This window comes from Ovis canadensis, chromosome 10, assembly GCF_042477335.2.
Source record: "Ovis canadensis isolate MfBH-ARS-UI-01 breed Bighorn chromosome 10, ARS-UI_OviCan_v2, whole genome shotgun sequence".
Lineage (NCBI taxonomy): Eukaryota > Metazoa > Chordata > Mammalia > Artiodactyla > Bovidae > Ovis > Ovis canadensis.
This window is the reverse complement of record NC_091254.1, coordinates 47,411,945-47,434,824: the sequence shown is the minus strand read 5'-3', so window position 1 is coordinate 47,434,824 and position 22,880 is coordinate 47,411,945. Positions and strand designations below refer to the sequence as shown.

The following is a 22,880-nucleotide window of genomic DNA, read 5'->3' as shown; positions in this document are numbered from 1 at the left end:
AAGGAAAGATTTTTTTATTTTAAGTACATCAAATAAATGGCTGGGCTTTTCTGGTGGCTTAGTGGTAAAGAATGTGCCTGTCAAGCAGGAGACTCGAGTTTAATCCCTGGGTCAGGAAGATCCCCGGAGAAGAAAATGGCAACCCACTCCTATATTCTTGGCTGGGAAATTCAATGGACAGAGGAGTCTGGTGGGCTGTACAATCCATGGGCTTGCACGAGTCAGACACAACTGAGGGACTAAACAACCACAGCAAAATAAATTACTACCATATAAGGTAGCCGGGCTTTCCTGGTGGTTCAGGCAGTAAAGAGTCTGCCTGCAATGCAGGAAACCCAGGTTCAATCCTTGGGTCTGTAAGATCCCCCAGATCTTACAGAACAGAACAACCCACTCTAGTATTCTTGCCTGAAGAATTGCATGGACAGAGAAGCCTAGCGGGCTATAGTCCATGGGGTCGCAAAGAATTGGACATGACTGATGCAACTTAGCATGCACGCATATGAGGGAGCCATGATGTTTATATGTGAGTTACAAAACAAGTGCTATCGTACCAGGGCTGGGGTAGGAGTTCATGGGAGAGAAAGGTCATATTCAGTTGCCAGAACCAGGAAAGGCTGCATGACTGACTTAGGCATTTGAGCTGTACCTTGGAGGATGGGTAGGCCTGTAAAGGTCAGAGATGGTATGAGGAAGCATCCAGCCTTTGAGAATGAGACAAAAGCATACTTGGCATGAGCACGAAGGACAGTGAACAGCAAATGAAGGCCTGAGATCAGAGGGTTGGCAGGAAAACAACAGAATGTCTGTCTATGGGCACCGCCGTGCTGGGGAATTGGGAGGTTCAGGGCATCGTATGGTATGCTCAGTTTCAGAAATTCTAAGTTTGAGATGACAGCACATTATCCCCTGAGGCTGAACAGGAGGCAGTAGAAATGTGGGGCTGGTGTTTGAGAGGCATGTTTAGACTGGAGATGTTAAATTTAGAATATAAAGAACTACATTTTAAGACAAGAAGCACGAGTGTGGTTTGTGTGTTGTCTGAAACATGGACCAACGAGGGCCACAGATGCTCTAGTGTCACTGGAAGTCATCATGGTGCCATGAGACATGACATCAGGATGACCCGAGGCTGAAATCAAACCGAAATGGGAGCCCTTAGGTCCCTGATATGTTCAATTCAGTCAAACAACAGTTAAATCTGAAGCTGATTTCTCTGATCCCTCCCTCAAGTTTTTGGAATACAAGCATGAGCCCTAAGGGCTTCCCAGCGCACTGCTTTGGCTCTGTGGGTCACTTCTTCGCTCCTGTAATTGAGGTTCCAGCTGCTGCCTCTTCCTTTCCTCCAAGCCTGGACACAGGCTCCAGAGGTAAGACCGGCTTATGTCTTAGGGATGATAGAAGGGAATTACCACACAGAAAAGAAAAACCTCAAGCTGGATATTAGCTATTACTGCTCTTGACACATTAGCCAAGCTCCCCTCAGAGGCCCTAGTGACTCTCTCTTCCTTTGCTCCCTATCCTGAGGCTCTGCTAAGGGGCCAGCTCACTTCACACCCCTGTGTGCCCCCAGCCTAGAGTCCAGACCTTTAACTCACACCATAGTTGCAAAGAGAAAAGCAAGCCTTTCTCTTTCCTGGTCCAAGGCGGCCTTCCTTTTCTACCCTGGGATTACTCACAGTAGAAACATGGCTAGCTTGACTGCAGGAGTCATTTCACCATGTACATGTATATCAAAACATCATGCTGTACCTCTTAAATCTAAACTATTTTTATGAAAACAAAACAAAACTCAGGAGCTTCCCTGGTGGCTCAGTGGTAAAGAATCCACCTAGCAATGCTGGTTTGATCCCTGATCTGATAAGATCCCAGGGGATCGAAGGAGCAACTAAGCCCGTGCATAGAAACTACTGAAGCTCCAACTTGAGAGCCCGTGCTCCACAAGAGAAGCCACTGCAATGAGAAGCCCGGGTACCGCAACTAGTGAGCAACCCCCATTCACCACAACCAGAGAAAAGATGGCACAGCAATGGAGAACCCACACAGCCAAAAGTAAAATATATAAATAAAATTATTTAAAAAAACATTCAGTTTCTTCACAGGGATGTCTGTCTTATCTTCATCCATAAAGTGGATGAAGTCATAACAGTAGTCAAAAGTCATTTGAAGAAGTTGGGGACCTTCAGGATTCAGGAATATCATGTGCAGGGGATGTGGGAAGTGGGTACAGGGCAAGGGTGGGGGCAAGCCCAGTCCCAAGCTTCTTCACAACCTTTTCTCTAGCATCATGGTTTGGTTTCTCAGGATCTATGAGTAAATACTTGGACAAAAAAACCACATCATTCGAGAAATACAAAATGTATAAGCTTCAGGAAGAGTCTATTCTAAATTTGTATTTTGGAAAAAAATTAAATTCTTTATGCAAAGAAACAGTCCTGCTAGAAATCCTCCAATTTACATCACTGAATAGAAACATTTAACATCCCACTCATGAATGCTTACCTTTCTGGAGCACTTACTCTAAGCTGAGGTCTTTTTTTAACTTTTTGGCCACGCTGTGAGTCATGTGAGATCTTAATGCCCCATTCAAGGATTGAACCTGATCCCCTTGCAGTGAAAGCTCGAGTCTTAACCACTGGACCACTAGGGAAGTCACTGAGGTTTTTCATATCTCCATTTTGCAAAGAAAGAAATTCAGGGACCAAGGACACACTGCTAATAAGTGGTACATCAAGATTCAAACCCAGGCCCCCTGACCAGTCAGTATACTTAAACGCTAAATAGTATTTGATGTACTAGGAAAAACAACTTTGTTTAAACCAATGGGGAAGTCACTCTTTTCTCCTGGGAAATTTGTTTCAGAGCCCTTCTGAGAATTTTTCATAAAATGGTATCATGGTCATCATTTGTACATAGATATTGTTGATACAAATGTCCTTACTCATTAATTCAACACATGTTTCTGGTTTCCCTGATAGCTCAGTTGGTAAAGAATCTGCCTGCAATGCAGGAGACCTCTGTTTGTTTCCTGGGTCGGGAAGATACGCTGAAGAAGGGACAAACTACCCACTCCAGTATTCTGGGCTGGAGAATCCCATGAACATAAATGTTTTTGACACAAACGTCCTTACTTATTAACTCAACACGTTTGCTGCAAAATCACTTCAGTCATGTCCGACTCTGTGCGACCCCACAGACGGCAGCCCACCAGGCTCCCCCGTCCCTGGGCTTCTCCAGGCAAGAACACTGGAGTGGGTTGCCATTTCCTTCTCCAACGCATGAAAGTGAAAAGCGAAAGTGAAGTTGCTCAGTCGTGTCCAACTCTTAGCAACCCCATGGACTGAAGCCTATCAGGCTCCTCTGTCCATGGGATTTTCCAGACAAGATTACTGGAGTGGGGTGCCATTGCTGCACACCAAAATCAAGCCATGATACTAGGCATCAGGGAAGATGCAAATATGACTTCCTATAGGAATTAATAATCTAGCAAGGAAGAGGAAATAAAAGAACACGATTTGATGAATACCATGGGAAAGGTGAAAAAATTGGTAGGATGTTAAAAGTGGAGAGACAACGTGGGGAACTTTCATGAAAATGGTAGCAGTTGGGAAAAGTAAAATAAATATAAACATAAAATTAATATAAAATAAAATAATGAAAAATAGTCATCTAAATAAGGGGGATAAAACAAAATGAGGTATTATTATCAATATATCAGCACTGGGACTTCCTTGTTGGTCCAGTGGCTAAGACTCCACACTCCCAATGCAGGGGTCGGAGGTTCCATCCCTGGTCAGGGAATTAGACCCCATATGTTGCAACTAAAGATCCTGAGTGCCATAACTAAGACCTGGCGCAGCCAAATATTTTTTTAAAAAACGATAAAGATACCAAGACTCCTCCAGCAGACACCTTTCCTCCCTTAACATTATGAACAGTTTTTATGGATTTAGACCCATTGCTGTAATCATGGCTAAAAATGGCAATTCTTAGGAGCAGTGGTGCAAAAGGCCGTACTCAAAGTAACATCTCCTCTGAAAGGATAGTCCTCTGTCACAAGAGTGCCACTCTCCTGAGGCAGCGTGGCCACTCCCAACTGACTCCCTTTTACTGATATTTGTAATGCGTGTTAGCACGTTGCTGTCACTGTGCAGCCCTTATTAGACCGTGACCTACAAGATTCCCCGAGTGATACTCTGTGAGCCGTTGATCAATAATTAGATTTATGTTTTTCGATAACGATAGTGCCCTTTAAACTCTGGAGTTCGGAAGTGGCACAAAATGTGATTCTAACACAGAATAGACTCCCTCACGCTTAAATTTCTCTAGTTAAGTTTCTGGCCCAAATCTGACTTTAGCGACAACGCTGTTAAAATGAAAAAAATTTCCCAAGTGGTCATCGAAAGGACTCCCCTCTTTCTGGACTACGAATCCCATCGTGCATCGCTCCCACCTCCCCACCTCGCGGGGGGCGGAGCCGAAGGCGGGGCGGCCACCGAGGCGGCCGGTGCATTCTGGGTGCTGTAGTCTGGAGCCCCGGCTGCCGCCGGGACGGCCCACGTGGTGCTGTTGGCGGCTGCTCTGGGCAGCGCCTACGGCGCTGGGTTCACGCGCCCCCCGGGGGAGCGAGGCTCGGTTGGAGCGGCGCGCGGCGCGGGCGGCGGGGAAAGCCGAGTGGCCAGGGTCTTCGCGACGTTTTTGCGACAGCGCGGCCGCGTTCTGCGAGTCCCCGCCCTCCGCTCTCTGAGGAGGTGCCGGCTGTTGTGCGGCGCTGCCTTTCTGTCTGAGTGGACGGGAGAGCGAGCGAGGGAGAGAGCGAGTGAGGGAGCGAGCGTGAGCGTGTGTTACCGCGGCTAGGCGCGAGCGCCCGAGGGAGAGCCCGCCGCGCCGCCGCCGCCGCCGCCCGCCGCGGGGGCCGAGCGCGCGGCCGGAGCGCAGGAGCCAGAGCCCCGGAGCCCGCGGGGACAAGGGCAGCGACCGCGCTCCCCACCCCCAGCCCTCGTCCCTCGCCCTCCTGCGCCCCCGGGTTCCTCGGCGTGTGTCCCCCCCAGCCCACCCCGGCCGGCCCCCGCCCCGCCGCCCCGCCGCCCCGCTGGATGTCCCCGGCGCCCTCGCGGGGCCTCCTCTTGCTCCTGCCGCCGCGGCCGAGCCGGCGCTGCGGCCGCCGGGCGTAGAGCGGGCGGCTTCCCGGGGGCCGCGGCTGCCGGAGCCTCCCGGAGGGCCCCCGCCCCCGCGCCGCGGCGCCGCGACCCCAGCTCCCCGGCCCCGCCGGCCGTGACAATGGACTATGACTTTAAAGTGAAGCTGAGCAGCGAGCGGGAGCGGGTCGAGGACCTGTTTGAATACGAGGGCTGCAAAGTTGGCCGAGGCACTTACGGTCACGTCTACAAAGCCAAGCGGAAGGATGGGTGAGTGTCGGCAGGCAGGTGGGCAGCCCCCGCGGGCCGGGCTCCGGGAGGACGTGGTGCCCGAGGGGGGCCAAGCCCGCGCGAGACCCCTACCCCCACCCCGCGAGCCGCTCCTGTGGTCTCCGGGCGCCGCTTGTCAGCAGGAGGAGCGTCTGATCCACGGGCTCTGTACTTTTCAAGGGCTTCGGTGTCAGATTTCTTTAAATGTTCCTTATAAAACGTCAGCTTAAATGATCTTGGAGGGAGGGGTCGATTTATTAGGGGACCCTTCACCCGCCTCCGGACCGACATCCATCAGCCCGGAAGGGAAGCTGGGATCCTTTCCCCCGCACAGGTTGGTGATGGATTTAAGACCCCATTTGGGTTTTATTTGTGGGGAAGAAAGCAGCAAGTCAGGGTGGTTGTGAAGAGTTCCTCCTGGTGATCGATCACCTGCGGCAGAAACGTAGCAGTTGGTGTTTCGCTATCATTAGCTGCGAGTTTTACCTAGAACAATGGGGGTTTGGTGCAGGGTAGGTGGTGGGGACAAAGGCGAATGAAAAATAGGGGTGTCTTATTCAGACCCCCCTCCCCCCCCACTTTAGCAGTTGGCAAGGAACTTTAAATAGTCTCTTTGCTTTAAATGTTCTTACCTAGAAATAACTTAATTAAGTCTATGACTGGTAATGCTCCCAATTTAGTTTCCTAAACCGGCAAGTGAACTGTTCATTTTTCCTTTGTCACTAGATGAATGTCTTGTAATGTTGACAAAAGAGAAGACATTTCTTAGATGAGAAATATAATCTGTTAACTCCTAGTTTTCCTCTTGTAAAAACGGATGTTGTCTTTCTCACCTTTGACACTATAGGAAAAGGCTGGAAAGGACGTCAAAGCTTATATAATCTTTAGATTTTATTATAAACAAGTAGGTTTACTTGAATGTCACTCTTAGTTTGGTTAAGCTGCTGTTTAACGTTTAAAATAATTGCTTTTTTCAACAATTTAGATGGGAGGATATGTTCAGAACTGTATTAGTGCTTAAAAAAATGAAACCATTCATAAAGCTGAAGTTACCTGGGTTGGGGGGAAGCCATATTTATAAATACTTCAGTATCCTCAATATTGGAAAGGGAAGGAGCTATATATTCAATATTTTTCTTAGATTTGCTGAGGTGTCTTTCTAAAATAACTTAAAATGGACTCTAAGGAAGAAGATAGTAATTCTAACTAATTTGAAATATGTTTCAGTGCTTATATGCAGCAGTAACGCAGTACTGGTATCTGCAAAGATAGGGAGTTGAGAACTTGATCCTGTGTGTGCTGCATGTATTCACAAGTACTTTTAAGTGGGATGGATAGTTGGGTGACATTTGAGAAATCAGTGTCTGGAGATACTGCTGACTCTTGTTTAATTACGTTTCTCATTGAAGTATTACTCTGTAATAAAGTACATAGTTAAAAAATGAGGTTAGACATTGTAGGGCATTTGACCAGTCTGTCATCTGTTCTATAAAATTCTGGTGACCCTAAATTGTTTTTGATCTCTCTGAAAAAAACAGTTCTGTTTTCATAAATTACTATTTTAATAAAACATCTAAATTTTATTAACTTTGACTTAACATTTTTATTAAAAACTGTAATATTGTTTATTGGCAGGAGGTACTTTTGACCACATTTTATATCTCGTGGTCAAGTTTTCATTAAGGCTAAGAATAATTTTAGGAGATTTAAATTTAATCTGTACAATTTAAAAATAGATGGATGTATGGTATATGAACATATCTTTGTCATTCATGATAGCCAGGTAGCCTTGCATTTGGGAACATTAACTTGTTTATAATTCCTTGGACTTGTTTTTCAGTAGTCATTAATGATTTTGTTCATAGAAGTGTTTTTTTAAAAAATGGATCAAATGTCAAGAGAGTTTTAAACTTACTTTCAACAGTTTCTGTGTTCCAGAGGGAATATTTTTCAGTTTGGCTTCTTATCACCTCACTCTGGTAAAATGCAGTATTATATTTATGAAGCTTTTTTGATCTTATGTCAATGAAATGTAATTTAATGCATTTAAGTCCAGGTAAAATAAAATTTGTGGCTATTTAATCTTGTATAAAAAGATGATCAGATAATTTGGTTCTAGTATTGATTTATTTTCAAATGAAGTTATATATTCTGCAGCCGAGATTTCAGAGAACTCTAGGATCCTAGACAGTAACACCTTCAAAGAGAGTACTCAGATTTAAATAAAATGAAACAAATTTTGTTTTGATGTCAGTTCATTTCAGTCACTCAGTTGTGTCCGACTTTTAGATGCCATGGACTGCAGCATGCCAGGTTTTTCTGTCCTTCGCTATCTCCCGGAGTTTGCTCAAACTCATGTCCATGAGTCAGTGATGCCATCCAACCATTTCATCTCTTGTGTCCCCTTTGTCATTTAGCTATTAAAATGAACGTATGTAAATATATCTTTAATGTTGTCCAGCGAGCATCCTAAGACATGATTAATTAGTAAAGGGATTTATATCAGAGGAGCTAGCTTCTTAAATTATTGTTTCAGGAAATAAACAACTTGATCAGTTCTTTGATATTAAGAAGTAGTAACACTCTCCTGCCAGTATACTAAGTATACCAAGGCATTTTAAAGAGTGTGGGGAAGGGGGAGTCCTTTGAAGCATGATTACATACAGCGAAAAGGGACCTTTTCTGTTCTGTTAATTTTAGGTTTTAGTAGAGTTAAAACATAAATGTACAATAAATCTTGGGAATAATTTGCTCTCACTGGCACCATAAATGAGATTGAGCGTGTCCTTTGTGCCTTAACACCAAAAGGATAGTCAGTGGCAAGCAGGGGGATTCGTTTTCTTTCTGAGTCAATTGCTTTTCCTCTTTGCAGAATTTAGGTAACCAAACCTGTCTTGTTCAAAGGAATAGAAAAGTGTGAGAACCAGAAAACAATTTGTGTGTTTAAATTCCAAGTTCTCATTGGCACTGGGCATTGTAGAATTTAAAAATTGATTTGGAGTAAGAGTTTGATCTCCAAAAAAGAAAAGCAAAAAGAATTTCTTGAATAGAGTTCTTAGTCTTCTGTACTCTATGTTCAAAAGAACAAAAACTGGGCTTGGGATTTAGGGGTTGGATAATTGGGATTTTGTGTGTGTGTGTGTGAGAGAGAGAGAGAGAGAGAGAAAGGTAGAAGGGAGGAGGGAAATACATAGAATACATTTGTTGGGGGACTTTTGTAGACAGCACAGAGGTCAGTAGGCAGAAATAGTAACAGTAATAGCTAAATTACTGAGTGAATCTTAGGACGTGGGCAAAGCCTTGACAGCCATCATCTGTTGAATCCTCATAGGTACCACACCAGTCAGTAGTGTTTTTTCAGATTTACAGTTGAGGAAACGGAGGTTTAAAGGTGAAGCAAATTTGTCCATGATTGCATGACTAATTAAGTCTCAGAGCTGGAATTGTGGGGTTACAAGCAAGTCTCTCACTCCAGACCCATGCTCTTAACCATCATGCTTTGTATTAAGATAAATATAAGCATAGGCATGGGGATTTGGTGTTTTAGGGAGTCATTTCAGAAGACATGAGTGCCTTATCCCTGGGCTAGTCTTTTCATTTAACTTATACTTTCTTAGTATGTTTCTGAACAATCTTAGTTTTTTCTAGTGCTGCAAAAGTAAGTATATAACGATGTGGGTGTTTCTACTTACTGTGTGTGTATGTGTGTGTTAGGATGAACTGTTAAGTTGGGGAGACTGGAGAATTGAATGTGAGTTCAGACTCTGCCTCTGATCACCAGTGTGACCCTGGGCAAGTCATTTGTCCTTGTAGACCCTTGTTTCCTTATTTCTAAGATTACAGGATTTCAGCTGATAATTTTTTGGGACTTCCTAGTACTGCAATTTGAAGAAGTAAAAATCATGACCATAAGTACTTTTGCAAGATCAGGTAAACAACTACTAAGACAAAAATTTTACTTTAGGCAGTAATATACTTCCATATTTCTTAGTCTCACGCTTCAATGTGGATTCTCATCAACCGCCAGTGAGAAGACAGGTAACTTCCAAAGACTTGTCAGCTCCCACCCCTAACATGTCTTTTACCCTGCCGTAGCGGCCCCTCTGTTTACCTGTGAAGGTGCTGCGTTCGTGTAGCTCTCCCGCTCTTGTGCGCCACTCGTTCGGTGGCCAGCATGAGGGACTCAGCTGGTCTGCACTGACACTGTGAGTCGGCTTTAATTCCTTACCTGTGATCAGAACTTGGTTGGAACCTTATCTTCCCCTGAAGGATTCTGATAGTTTTCTTCTGAATGTCGCTGAACCCAGTATCTAGCTTGCATTTGATTTAAGTATTTCTTTAGATGTCAGACGTGGCAAATCCAGCATGTAATAATCCTTGTCACTGGGGATTTTGCATGTCCAGTAAGGACTGTTCCTCGTAACATTTAAAACCTGTGATGGAAAGGGACAGGCAGAACATTGACTGTGCGTTTCTTACCTGCTGGCTGTTGAACTTACCTGCCTTAGATACTCAGTGAATTCAGATCCACAGGTTAGGCCACTCTGAGGTGTCATTCTTGGATCCCAGTTTCTTAATAGCAAGACTGGCAAATTAATTCCTTATGGATTTGTTTGATTGTTTTACAGTTTCTTCTAACATTGGAAGAAATCCATCCCCTCATTCATTCAGCAAATATTTACTGGATCCTTCCATCTGCCGAGCACTGTCCAAGGTATTGACAGTGCAAAGAGGAATAAAATACTCCGTTGTTTGAGAAGATAGCTGCTGAGGAAACAAACATGTAAATAAGCTGTAGCAATTTAATAAGCTCTATAATAATCAATACCAGGTGCTCTTGGGACACAGACATGGAGCTCCCAACTTCTCTGCTTTCAGGGAAGCCCCTCACAGAGGGCAGCACTCTCTTGACTGTGAAAGGACAGGGAAGGTCTCAGAAAGGACGTTTCAAGAGGACAACAAGAGTGCTTTCTGTTGTGCTCTTACAGACCCCGGCACAGGCTGTGGGTTTGAATTTTTTCCTCCCATGCCTTTCCTCCTCGTATCTGTCTGTTGCCAGCGTCTTCAAGCTCCTGCTGCATGCGTAGTGCTCCACGCATGCGCTGCACAGGTTCCCTTGTCCGCATTGAACCTGATGAGGCCCCCAGTTCAGCACAGGGATAACTTTGCCAGCATGTAGGTGGTGCAGTGGTAAATAACTCCCGCCTGGCTCGGTAAATAACCCTGCCTGGCTCGGGAAGATCTCCTGGAGCAGGAAATGGCCACTCACCCCAATATTCATGCATGAAAAAGTCCCATGGACAGAGGGGCCTGGTGGGCTGCAGTCCATGGGGTTGCAAAGAGTCGGACACGACTGAGCACCTAAGCACACGTGCACACTGAGCAATTTAATTGTCTCTGAGGCAGTTTGCCCCCACAAGAACATTGGTGCATCAGAGCACAAGCAGCCTCTGAAGTCCAAGTGTCTGGCTTAGGAGTAGCTCTCACGTGTGAACTGCCACGGCTGGACAACCTTTGGCTTACGGCTCCCAATAGGAGATGATCTTCCTTTGGCCTCACCTCTGTTAAGAGCAGGGAACCAGAATTTTCTAGCTGCTGAGATGGTGGTGGCAGTAGATTGGAGGGGGAATTCCTCTAACTGGGACTCTTGGTCATGTGAAGAGGTGGTAGGGAGGGGGCTTCTGGCATACTGAATATCAGCCAGGAAAACAGAAATGATGATGTATTATTATAAGTTATTGTTGGTCATTTGCAAACTTACCTGCTTTTTCAGAAATTTGTTCTCTTGACAACTGTGTCCAGAATTACGATTTACAAACACCTGAAATATACATATGTAAGGGCACTGCATATGCACTGCATATGCCAAATCAGTGTTGATTATAAATATTTATATTTATATGTAAGGGCACTGTATATGCCAAATCAGTGTTGATTATAAATATTTATATTTTTCCCTGGGGCTGGTGTCCCCTTTCTTGTCATGTCTTGCATTGTTGAATGAATCCTCATTGTCTGGGTTTTCTTTTTTTTATGCTTTTTCTGTTCTTAGCTGCTGCTAGAGAATGGAAATCCTGAGCTCCTTCAGAACAGTTTGTATATGCTTTCCTTCACAGCAGCTTAAGTAGGCCTCTGCCATCTCTTTGAAACTACTGTGATATTTTTTGTCTTTAAATATCTCTTGTCACCCCAAGGCAGTTGTTGAAGTTGTCACTGAAAAGTGACTTTCGCTCATTATTTTGATCTTAATACTTAAAGACCCTTTAGTGTAATTTTCTCGATTCTTTAGTGATTGTCAAAGTCACAAATCCAGCCCCTGCTGCAGTAAGCTGCTTTTACTGATAGAGTCATGTCATGTCGTTCAGGTGTGTCATCGCAGAAAAAATGCTGAGAATCCCCTTTTTAAAACTGAGATATATCACATACCATAAAATTCACCCTTTCAAAGTGTGCAGCCCACTGGCTTTTAGTCTGTTCAGAAAGCTCTGCCATTATCACTGCTGTCTATGCCAGAACATTTTTCTCCCGTTAGAAGGAACTCCACATCGGTTAGTAGTTGCTCCACAGTTCCCCTTCTTCCCAGGCCCTGGCAACTACTAGTCTACTTCCTTTCTCCGTGGATTTGCCTATTCTGAACATTCCATGTAAATGAAAGCACACAGTATGTGGCCATTTGTGTCTTTTACTTAGCCTGGTGTTTTCAGTATTCATCTGTGTTGTGCGTGTATCAGTATCTCATTCCTTTTCATGGTTGAAAACTATTGCCTTATATGGATAGTCCACGTTTTGTGTATCCGTTTATTACTTGGTGGACATCTGGATTGTTTCTACTTCTTGGCTGTTATGAATAATGCTGCTCTGAAACTTCATGTGCGAATTATTGTGTAGATACATGTTTTGGGTTCTCTTAGACATATACCCAGAGTCATATGGTAACTGTTTAGCTTTTTGAGAAACTGCCAAATGTTTGAAAGCAGCTGAGAACCACTTTGAATGACTCTACCTTGACTTTGGTTTAGAACCAGGATTTGTCCTTTGTCCGCAAGACCACCTTAATTTCCAGGACACCTTATTCTCGGGACGTTGTTGACACACTAGTCTATATCATAGTGATTCTGAAATTCAGATTAATGCAACTGCTCCTCCTCCATTAAATCAGACTGCCTTTCTGAACTTATTCTCAAGCAGCACCTGTTGCTGGGCATTGTTTTCCCTCAGCTGAAATCGGTTCTGTCGTATCGCTTCAGAAATCCTAACTACTTTTTCTTAAAGTACAACTCCAATAACCCTCTCTTCACTCATCACCCCACAATACATAGTTAGCTTTTCATAGATATATTCTGTAACTACTTCAGTGTATATGTGATTACTGTTTACATGTCCTTGGGGTCTTTCTGGTGAATATTCATGGGTTAGATATTATAGATTTCCTCTAGGGCAGTAATTGTGTTCCCCTTACTTCTGGCATATTGCCAAATGTTGGCAGGTATTTTAATATTTTATTTTTGGTGTACCTAAAATTGACATCTGAAATTTTTCCTTTTTAAAGTTGCTAAACTTAAAAACTTGAGCATATTTCAAAATAAAAAAGTAGTGTCTTGTGAAAATACCCATAGAAGCTAAGTTTGATGGGCTGGCTAAATTGATACCAGGAACAAACTTGAACAAAACCAAAAGCCAGATGCAAGCTTTGTTAGTTGAAAAAAGGTATTTTAAAAATTGAGCTACTACAAAGAATAAAGTATTTTCTAAAGTATACCTTGCCAATGTATCAGTTTAAATGGGGATCAAACCTTTATTTCTAAACTTAAGGAAAATATAATTAGTCTCTTAACTAAAGTTGGCATTTAATTTCATTTAAGCTCTGTGATTGTTTCATATTTGAGATTTTCTTTTGTTATGTGAATAAAAAATTATGTAGTTTAACAACTACTCAAGGTAACTCAAGTTACTCATCTTTCTAGACAAGCTCTTTAAAATCTATAACTTTGTTATAACCCATGAGTTCTAATAAACAGTCATCCTAAGGAGAGGAATTCCTCACATCAGGATGCCTGCTGTGAGTGTTTCAGTACACCTGAATTTTATAGGTTGTCTAGAGAACTAAGCTGAGAAGGCAGTGGCAACCCACTCCAGTACTCTTGCCTGGAAAATCCCGTGGACAGAGGAGCCTGGTGGGCTGTAGTCCATGGGGTCGCTGTGAGTCGGGCACGTCTGAATGACTTCACTTTCACTTTTCACTTTCCTGCATTGGAGAAGGAAATGGCAGTCCACTCCAGTGTTCTTGCCTGGAGAATCCCAGGGATGGGGGAGCCTGGTGGGCTGCCGTCTATGGGGTCGCACAGAGTCGGTCATGACTGAAGCGACTTAGCAGCAGCAGCAGCATCAGAGAACTAAGGGATTAAAAAAAAATAACCCACACTTGTCAAACAGTGGTATCATAGTTTATATTAAACAAGTCATTATTTTGGGGAAAAGAGGTAGGTATTGAAAAATTATTTTTATGTGGCTTGTTTTAAGGAAAGCCAATAAATCTCATGAAAATTTTAAGCTCATATAGGATGAATACATTTGTTTGGAGTTTTTTCACTTTATGAAAGAAACCCTTTAAGTAAACCCTTTAAGTAAGGGATCTGTTCTAACATACTTATCCTGGGACTCAGTTTGCAAAATATTCAATTTATACACAGTTCCCAAGAAAGTGTTAAGCACACAGTAAGGAGTACTAATATTTGTTTTCTACTGCTGACTTAACATTGAAGGTTCTTTTAAATTTAAAATTAAATCATTTAAATATTTGACATTCCATTGTAGTTTCTCTTTAGCTGTAATGGGGGGGAGGCAAATTTGTGTATTTATAGTTCATTTGGTAGCTATTCACTGAATGTCTGTAATATGCCAGGTTCCAGGTTCTGTGCCAGATATAGGTGATTCAGCAGTGGACAGGCCACAGTTGGAAGTCCTTGGGGAACTGAAAGACTTTGAGGGGCACAAGCAAGTAAACAGTTACTTGTAGTAAGTGGGATAGGGCTGTTGTGGAGAAAACAGTGAATGACATCTACTGTGACTTTGCATTTTTTCACTCAAGAATATTATGCATCTTTCCGTGTCTGTGAGTATAGCTCTAAATCCTTAGTTTTAATTATTGCAGGCATCACATTGTTTTGATATACACACAGATTTATATGTAAATATGTATCCAGTTAACCAGTTCTCTAGTGATAGATGAAATTTAAGTAGTCTCTAAATTTTGGCCATTGTGGTGAGCAAAGAAGCTCCTAGAAAGTATGACTACAGTTCTTCAATATAGTATCAAGTTCTTGCAGTGGAATTTTAGGGTCAAAGACTGTATGCTTTCAACAGCTATATTTCTGTTGTAAGATTAGATTATAAAATTAATAAGCTCTCAGGATAGATAATCAAGCCGAATGTAAGGCTATGCGGGAAGACAGCAGTTCCCCTCTTTAGGGACAGTGTTGTCAGCCTCCTGTGTGTGTGCAGGTGGAAGCAGGTGTATGCCTGGGTCAACTTTAAAATTTAATACTTCATTCATTTGAGCAGATAATGCCTGCGCATGTGCAAAATGCGAGTATGCTGAGGAAGTGAAAGCTTGAGTCCTCTCACCTCTTTCTCCTCCAGTCACCCGTTCTTTCAGAGCTGTCCACTTAGATGTGTTTCTTGTGTATGCTGTCCAACTTGTGGACACAAACATCTTTGGACTTATTTATGGTATTATTTTTTATGTGTAACTCTTATTTTTATGAAGTCACGTTTATCAGTGGCTGCTGGGTTATATGTAGGAATTAGAAAGGTCTGTATGTCATCATTAAACACAAATTGTTTGATGGTGTATATGTATGTTTTGTTCATTGCTTTTCTCAGTTTTTATGTTTTGAAGATGGCTACAGTCCATGGGGTCGCACAGAGCTGGTCATGATTGAGCGATTGAGCTTGCGCACAACAGCCATAATAATACAGTTCACTTCAGCAGCTCGTCATTCATTCTGTTTTATGAACATACTGTATTAGTGATACACAGATCCAATTGAGGATGTTTAGAATGTTTTCTTTTTTGTTTTAATGCTCTTAAACAGTACTGCAGTAAATGTTCTTTATATCAGTCTTTGCATACAGCATTCTCTCAGGTGGAGATAGAACTGCCCAGGTCCCCAGAGCCTTCCCCAAAGGGAGGTTTGCTGTGGAGGATACCATTGGCAAGGAGCAAAGTGTGCATGAAACAAGGGAAGCTCCCTCCTGGCTTCTGCCCACTGTTTTAGAGACTGATCACTGTGCCGAGCGCAAGTGATACATAACCCCGGCACGTCACTGTTAGACTGCTGCAGTGTAGGTCAGCTTCCCAGGAGTATCTCTTTAACAGGCCTGAGCTTCAGGCTCTCCTGAAATCCAGTCTTATGTCCTCAAGAAAGATTGCATCAATTACACTGTCATCCAAACTCCCAAAACAAAACTTAATGCGGAAGGAAGAAATGGGAATAAATACAATAATAACTTGCTTGAATCATGGGGGTTAAATGCATTGTAGAGTCAGAATTGTTTCAATTGTTCTTTTGGAAACTTTGCTGTACGTTTTCTTTCCCTGCGTAGTCCTAGGTATTTTAGATTGCTGGTTGGCGTAAAGAAATTAAGACTTGCTACTACTAAGTCACTTCAGTCGTGTCCGACTCTGTGTGACCCTGTAGACGGCGGCCCACCAGGCTCCCCCGTCCCTGGGATTCTCCAGGCAAGAACACTGGAGTGGGCTGCCATTTCCTTCTCCAAATTAAGACTTGTGGACATTTAAAATTGCAGTCATTATGAAGTTCACATGTTATCTTTTGTTCACGTTCCTGAGATGTCTCTGTTCCAGCTGAACACTGCTGCTGAACTCTGTTCCTGATGGAGTGTCTCCCTCCAGCCACCTATTCAGCCTGACCGCATGTACTTCTCTCTTGGTCGAATGATCTTTCTCTCTGTTTCCTGTTGCTTGACTTTGGTCGTCTTTTCACTCCCTGACCAGCACTGACCCAGTCTTTTCCTTTTCACCCCTGTTTGGCTTGCCTTTTTTCTGTTTTGTACTGATTTTGACTTTGACCTTGTTCCTTGTCCTCGTCTCAGTCGTATTGCCCTCTGGGCTTGCCTATGTAGACAGAAAGCTGGAACCTCTTCTTTTGCCAGTGGAATTGCTTAACTTTGTGTAGTCAGCAGTGGTAATTGTTCATGTCGGTAGGCAGGTAGCTGATTATCTATAAGACAGTTCTGATGTGTTTTATGAATTTGGAAGTGATTTTTTTTTTAAGTCTTAAGTCCAGCTAAACATTTTCTTCATGTACATAATATCTGCTCAACAGAAGTTGGAAAGTACTTACTTCTTATAGACAGATAAGAAGCTGAACTAGTATGCAAACATTTCATCTTTTTATCTGAAAACCTATTTTAGTACAGATGCGTCCAGCACTTCTTGAGAGTTTAAACCAGATACCCTGGAACCGAAAGTTACTATTGTCCTGTTTTTAGCCAAGACTAGCTAACCTCCGCAGAGCCTTGACGTGTGCTTGGACGTGCATACGTGAACAACATGAAGAAGCCTGTCAGAGTAGCACACCCATCTCCTACTTCACCTGGTGCTCTTCTGCACTTTGGTTTTTGTTTTTGAAGGGATGGGACCATTCAGTTCTGAAAGGTGATTCAACCTTACATTAACTTTAAATGCTTGAAGTTTTCAGTGCAAGCCAGAAATACTAACCAGCCTTACCACTTTTTAGCCTTTATTTGATTTGGATCATGTAGCATTTGCTCTATTTCCGTTGCACTTTGTAAAACTGAACTCACTGAATTTAAGTATGCTTGCTGATTTTCAAATCAGAATGCAGCACAATTACATTTTACCTTGGTGAAATTCTGTACTGTGATTATCCCTGAAATGTTTTGGAATGTAAGATAACATTTGTTAAAATAGTGGCTCATTTTTAAGTGTTTAAAAAGTACTTTTGATTTAGTTGTAATGTATTAAGTAGGGAAATTCAATACTAGTTGCCTTCATGCAGAAAATATTAGTGAAACCTGTCAAGAAGTTATACATTTTTAGTTCATAAAGCTTTCTAATAGCTTTAGTGAGGTATGATTCACATACCATACAGCTTGCCTATTTTAAGTGTACAGTTCACTGTTTTAAGTATATTCACAGAGTTGTGTGGTTGTCACCACACTCTAATTTAGAATATTTTCATCCCCCCAAAAGAAACCCTGGACCCATTAGCAGTCGTTCCATTTACCCTCCAACCCTCCAGCCTTAGGCAACCGCTAATCTGCTTTCTGTCTGGATTTGCCTGTTCTGGACATTTCATTGAAATGAAATCATACAATATGTGGTTTTGTGTGACTGGCTTCCTTCACTTAATGTAATGGTTTTAAGGCCCATCCATGATTTAGCATGTATCACGTTTTGTTTGTCATTCATCAGTTGTTGGATAGTTGGGTCATTTCCACTTTTTGGTTATTATGAGTAAGGCAGCTATGAACATTGGTGTGCATCTGAGTCCCTTCTTTCAGTTCCTTGGATATACATGCGCCTAAGATATACATACAAATGTGGAATTTGGATATACACTTAGGAGTGGAATTTCTGGATCACACGGAGCCTGAGCGCTGGCCTTGTGAGTAACCGCCAGACTGTCCTCAGTGGGCACACCATTTTACATTCCCACTAGCAACCCATAAGGGTTCCAGTTTCTCCACATCTTTGTTAACACTTTCTTCCCACACCAACCTTTTTTTTTTAAATATAGCTATCTTTATGGGTGAGAACACTTAACTAATTTTTATTCTTATAGCAGTATTAGATATGAGATTGACATGCAGTATACCAGCTGGATCATTTAATCTTTCTGAGCACTGTGGATTTCTTGTCTATAAAAATAGATTCATCCCACAGAGATCCTTTGTATAGTATATGATAAAGCATGTAAAGAAAGTTTTCAGGCCTCTCATAGGGCCATGTAAATTATACATATTTTAACGTATTTGTTAAATTAATCTCACTGGTTCTATTGTTTGTGGTTGCACTATTTCTCCAGTGCCCAATTATGCTGATTTGTATTTTTCAGGAAGAATTTGTGATGTTTATTAGTAGGCAGTTTTCCCAAATATGTCTTTTTGCAGATAGTAGCTTACAATACTTCTGCCTACGATGTCATGATTGTGTTTCTGAGAAATCTCTTACAAAAAATCTCTTATAAAAACAGCTTTTTCACTGGGGTATGGGTGCTAGAGGGCTTTTGTTGGACTTGGTTGTGATATAAGTATTTTTATAGTTGCATTCTACGAGGAGTACATCTGTTGACTAAACAAGACAGAAATAAACTTTGCTTCTTTACCATTTAGTCTACTCAGAAGGTTGAGGTTCCCCAACCTTTGTCCCTGATTGAGCAGTCTTGCTGGTAATACTGCTACCATTGCCAGTGGTAAAAGAATAAAAGAATGCTTGGGTAAACAAAACAATTCCATTCCAGAAGAACACCCAGACAGTCAAACAGTGCATCTGTGTGTGCCTGTTCTTTGCATGCAACTGTTATTTTTCCTGTTTACTCTGTGCTGATTCCAGTTTGCATCATAATAATGCCTTTGTGTGGAGACTTTCCCCCCCTAATTAATTGGTGATGTTATAACCGTATTGTGTTGTAAAAACTCATGCTGTAAGAGAGTTGCCTGTATTTGCCAGTACAGGGTAGATAGTAAGTACTGTAAATATTTGTTGGTTTCAGATGACCAGATGACCCGTTCTATAGATTGAGATATTTGTCATTGCTCTAACTCAGTGCTGTGTTGATGCTCAGCTCAGCATACAGTGCTTATTGATAGGATCTGCTTGTACCAATACATTTGTTCTTGTTGAAGGTGTTTGAGTGGGTTCCAAAGAATTGCAGGGGGAAGTTATCCCTAGCAAAACACGTGTCAGGGAGTTGAGCAGATGAAATAGTAGTCCCCTCCTTATCCAGATGGGATACACTCCAAGCTTCCTGGCGGATGCCCGAAACCTGGGATAGTAGCATATTTCCTGTGTTCTCTCATGTTCTAAATGTACACAGCATGGTGCACTGGACAGAGAAGTGATCCTCATCCTTGGCGAGATGCAAGATTTCATCATGCTGCTCAGGACGGCATGCAGCTTAAAACTTACAAATTGTTTATTTTCCGTTTAATATTTTCAGACTGTGGTTGACCACGAGTAACTGAAAACGCTGGTAAGGGGGGGACTACTGTGTTCACTGTATCATTAGACTGTGTGTTGAAAACAAAGTGGAAAATGTAATCCTACCATTGTACAAAATCATGAGACCTTTTTGCTTTTGACAAGCATCGTCATGTTGTAGGAAGACAGGACTAGAATAGCTCGGGAGAAAGGCAAATATGATAAAATGATTGAGAGAAAAGTACCATAGTATATAAATATATAGGATTTGGGGTCTGAAAGGATTTGGGTCTTTCAACTTGGAAATTGAAGGGATAGATTTGAAGTATAGTCAGCCCCGGGCACAGAGTGGAAGGTCAGGGGCATTGTTTCTAGGACCCTTTGGATGTAAAAAGTCAAGGGTACTCTTTTCCTTTTTGGGACTTCCATGATGGGAAGTGGTTAAAACTCCATGCTTCTGCTGTGGAGGGTGAGGGGTTTAATCTCTGGTTGGGGAACTGAGATCAATCACATGCCACTTGGTGTGATGAAAATTTTAAATAAATAAATAGAATGATGTAGTATTCACACATACATGAACTATGCATATCGTCCCATATACTTTATTTTTTAACTGGAATATAATTGCTTTGCAATGTTACATTAGGTTTTACTGTACAGCAGGGTGAATCAGCTGTGTATACACATATCCCCTCCCTCTCACGCCTCCCTCCTGCTCCCCCTTCCCACCCTCTGGGTCATCACAGAGCTTTGAGCCGAGCTCCCTGTGGTATAAAGCTGCTTCCCCTACCTGTTTTGCATGTTATAGTATATATATGTTAATGCTACTTTCAGTCCATCCCACCCCGTCCTCTCTGCCCTGTGTCCACAAGCCTGTTCTCTACGTCTGCACCTCTATTCCTGCCCTGTAGGTTCATCAGAACTGTTTTTCTAGATTCCATATATATGCATTAATATCCAATATTTGTTTTTCTCTTTTTGACTTACTTCACTCTGTATGACAAAATATAGGTTCATCCACATCACTGTAAATGACCCAAGTTTGTTCCTTTTCATGGCTGAGTCATATTCCATTGTATATATGTACCGTATCTTCTTTGTCCATTCATCTGTTGATGAGCATTTAGGTTGCTTCTGTGTCCTGGCTAAACAGTGCTGCAGTGGATGTTGGGGTGTGTGTATCTTTTTGAATTATTCCTTTCTCCAGGTGTATGAGCAGGAGTAGGATTGCTAGGTCATATGGTAGCTCTGTTTTTAGTTTTGGGGGAACTTCCTTACTGTTCTCCATGGTGGCCGTACCAACTTAGATTCCCACCAACAGTGCAGAGGGCTCCCTTTTCTTCACACCCTCTCCAGCATTTTTTGTTTGTGGATTTTTTTATGATAGCCTTCCTTCTTTCCTGAAGTTGATTGTGTCTTTTCTCTTGACTTCCAGCCACTCAGAATGTTAATTTGTTAAATCATAGTTTTTACACACAGTTAAGTTTTTTTACCTCCTCACTCTATCTCAGTTTTGCATAATTAAAAGGTTGTAGATCTGTGAATGCTACAAATAAAGGTTGAAAGTTCAAGTAGTCTTTTGTTTTAAGGTATCACCTGTTTTCTTGGTTGTTCATAGAGTATGTAACAACAGCTTGAGTCATTATTAAACAACACTTGCCATATAAAGGATAATCTGTCATAGCTATGTAAACTATATAATAACCACAATGCATTTTTTCTTTATGAAGCACCTGTATAATTGTTCTCATAGTTGTTTAAGTTAAAACAGTACTATGGCCAGTCAGTAATTTAACTAAAAAATGATTTTCTTCTTCCTCTGCATATACATAGACACATGTATTTTGGGATGTATATATGTCTATCTGTCTCATGTACGTGAAAGTTTTTATCTATGTAGGTGCACATGTATATATATGTGCATGTGTTTAAATATGCGTTTTAAATATATCGACAGTAATGTGATCGGATATCACTAAATGTGGGGGTTTCCATCAAAGTAAACAACCAACCCATGTTTCTTAAATCCTCTTCCCAGAGTCATTTTTTTGAACACAGCTCTGTGAAGAATAAAGTTATAATCATGGCATCTTGACTTCAAGAACTATATTTTGGCACTGGTAATTTATAATCCTTCTTTTTCTCCTTAATATTCATCCTAGAAGAAATGAGCAACACTGAAAAGAGAAATTAATGTGTAATCCTTTCCTCCCTAATGACTGGTCTTTCCTGCTATTTTGCATATCTGCCCAATTTATTTCTGCTTGGCCCTAAAGATTTTCTTCTTAAAAGTAGCATCACATCAGGCATATGAATACACCTGAACATTTAAAAAATAGTCACCTTTTGTACTCCAAGTATGCATTTAGTGGTATCTGATCCTTTTACTGTAATCTCGTAACTAAACAGACAGAAAGGACCAGGAGTTTCTTTCTAGTCTCCAAGCTTAGAAATACTTTTTAAAGTTTACGTAGCTTTTTTCCAAACAAGATAAAAATGCATTCGAAGTATGAGAGCTAACAAACTGAGCTTGAATCGCTCACGATAATGCAGAGGAGAGAGATTCATAGCTCAGTTTACAAGAAGCTTTGTAACTTCCTGGAGCTTGGCATCTGGAGCTGCCGAGAAACGTGGAAGTAACTCCTGTTGGGTCTGTCTTGTTCACTGGTGTATCTTAGGAACTATAACAGTGCCAAGCACAGGAAGGCCCTCCCCCCCCCAAATCAAGTTAGTAGTTCTAATAATCTTAAACTAATGTAATTAACCAAAAGGTTGCAGATTCTGTTTGTCAGAATGATTGAAAGAGCCAACATGTTAACCTGAAAAGGAATTTTAAGTAAAACTTAGCATGGCTAGCTAGAATGTGTTCTCTGAGAGCTGACCCGATTTAAATGAAAGGGACTGTTGTTTCAGTTTGCTTTAATGCATTGTAACTTCATGTAAGATAATTGGGCATCCTGTATGATACAGGCCGCAGGAATGCGCCAGTGCTAGAGTTTATTGGTCTGCTGCAGCAAGGGTGGGCGCACACTTGGCTCCCAGAGCAGGGGTCTTCCTAGGTGAATGTGGGTGGAATGATTCTAAGGAAGAACTGAGGAGGAGACCACTATGGGCTGGGTCCTGTCGTGCGGCGGGTTGTTTGGTAATTGGGTGCCTCGATATCTTGCTCAAGGCAGGAGGAGTGAAGCAGAGCTGGGCATCATCAGTCAGCAGTCATTGCTCAGAAGAGGGCCGTTCTAGTCCTTTGGCCATTCTGCTGTAGCCTTGGGCAAAACTCCATTTCC

The 22,880-nt window shown here is 42.1% G+C and overlaps 1 protein-coding gene across 5 annotated transcripts in view; it reads left to right on the top strand.

Moving 5' to 3' along the window:
- The first annotated feature begins 4,549 nt into the window (after positions 1-4,549).
- The window catches only part of CDK8 (cyclin dependent kinase 8), a 76,197-nt gene continuing 57,866 nt past the window's right edge, over positions 4,550-22,880 (top strand). For 3 of the 5 annotated variants that reach the window (XM_069602265.1, XM_069602264.1, XM_069602262.1), the window contains exon 1: positions 4,724-5,408. In XM_069602265.1, the coding sequence (XP_069458366.1) occupies positions 5,281-5,408 (128 nt within the window). In that variant the 5' untranslated portion in view covers positions 4,724-5,280. Of the gene's footprint in view, positions 5,409-22,880 lie in introns of all 5 variants that reach the window. The other 2 variants (XM_069602261.1, XM_069602266.1) reach the window with 2 other exon arrangements.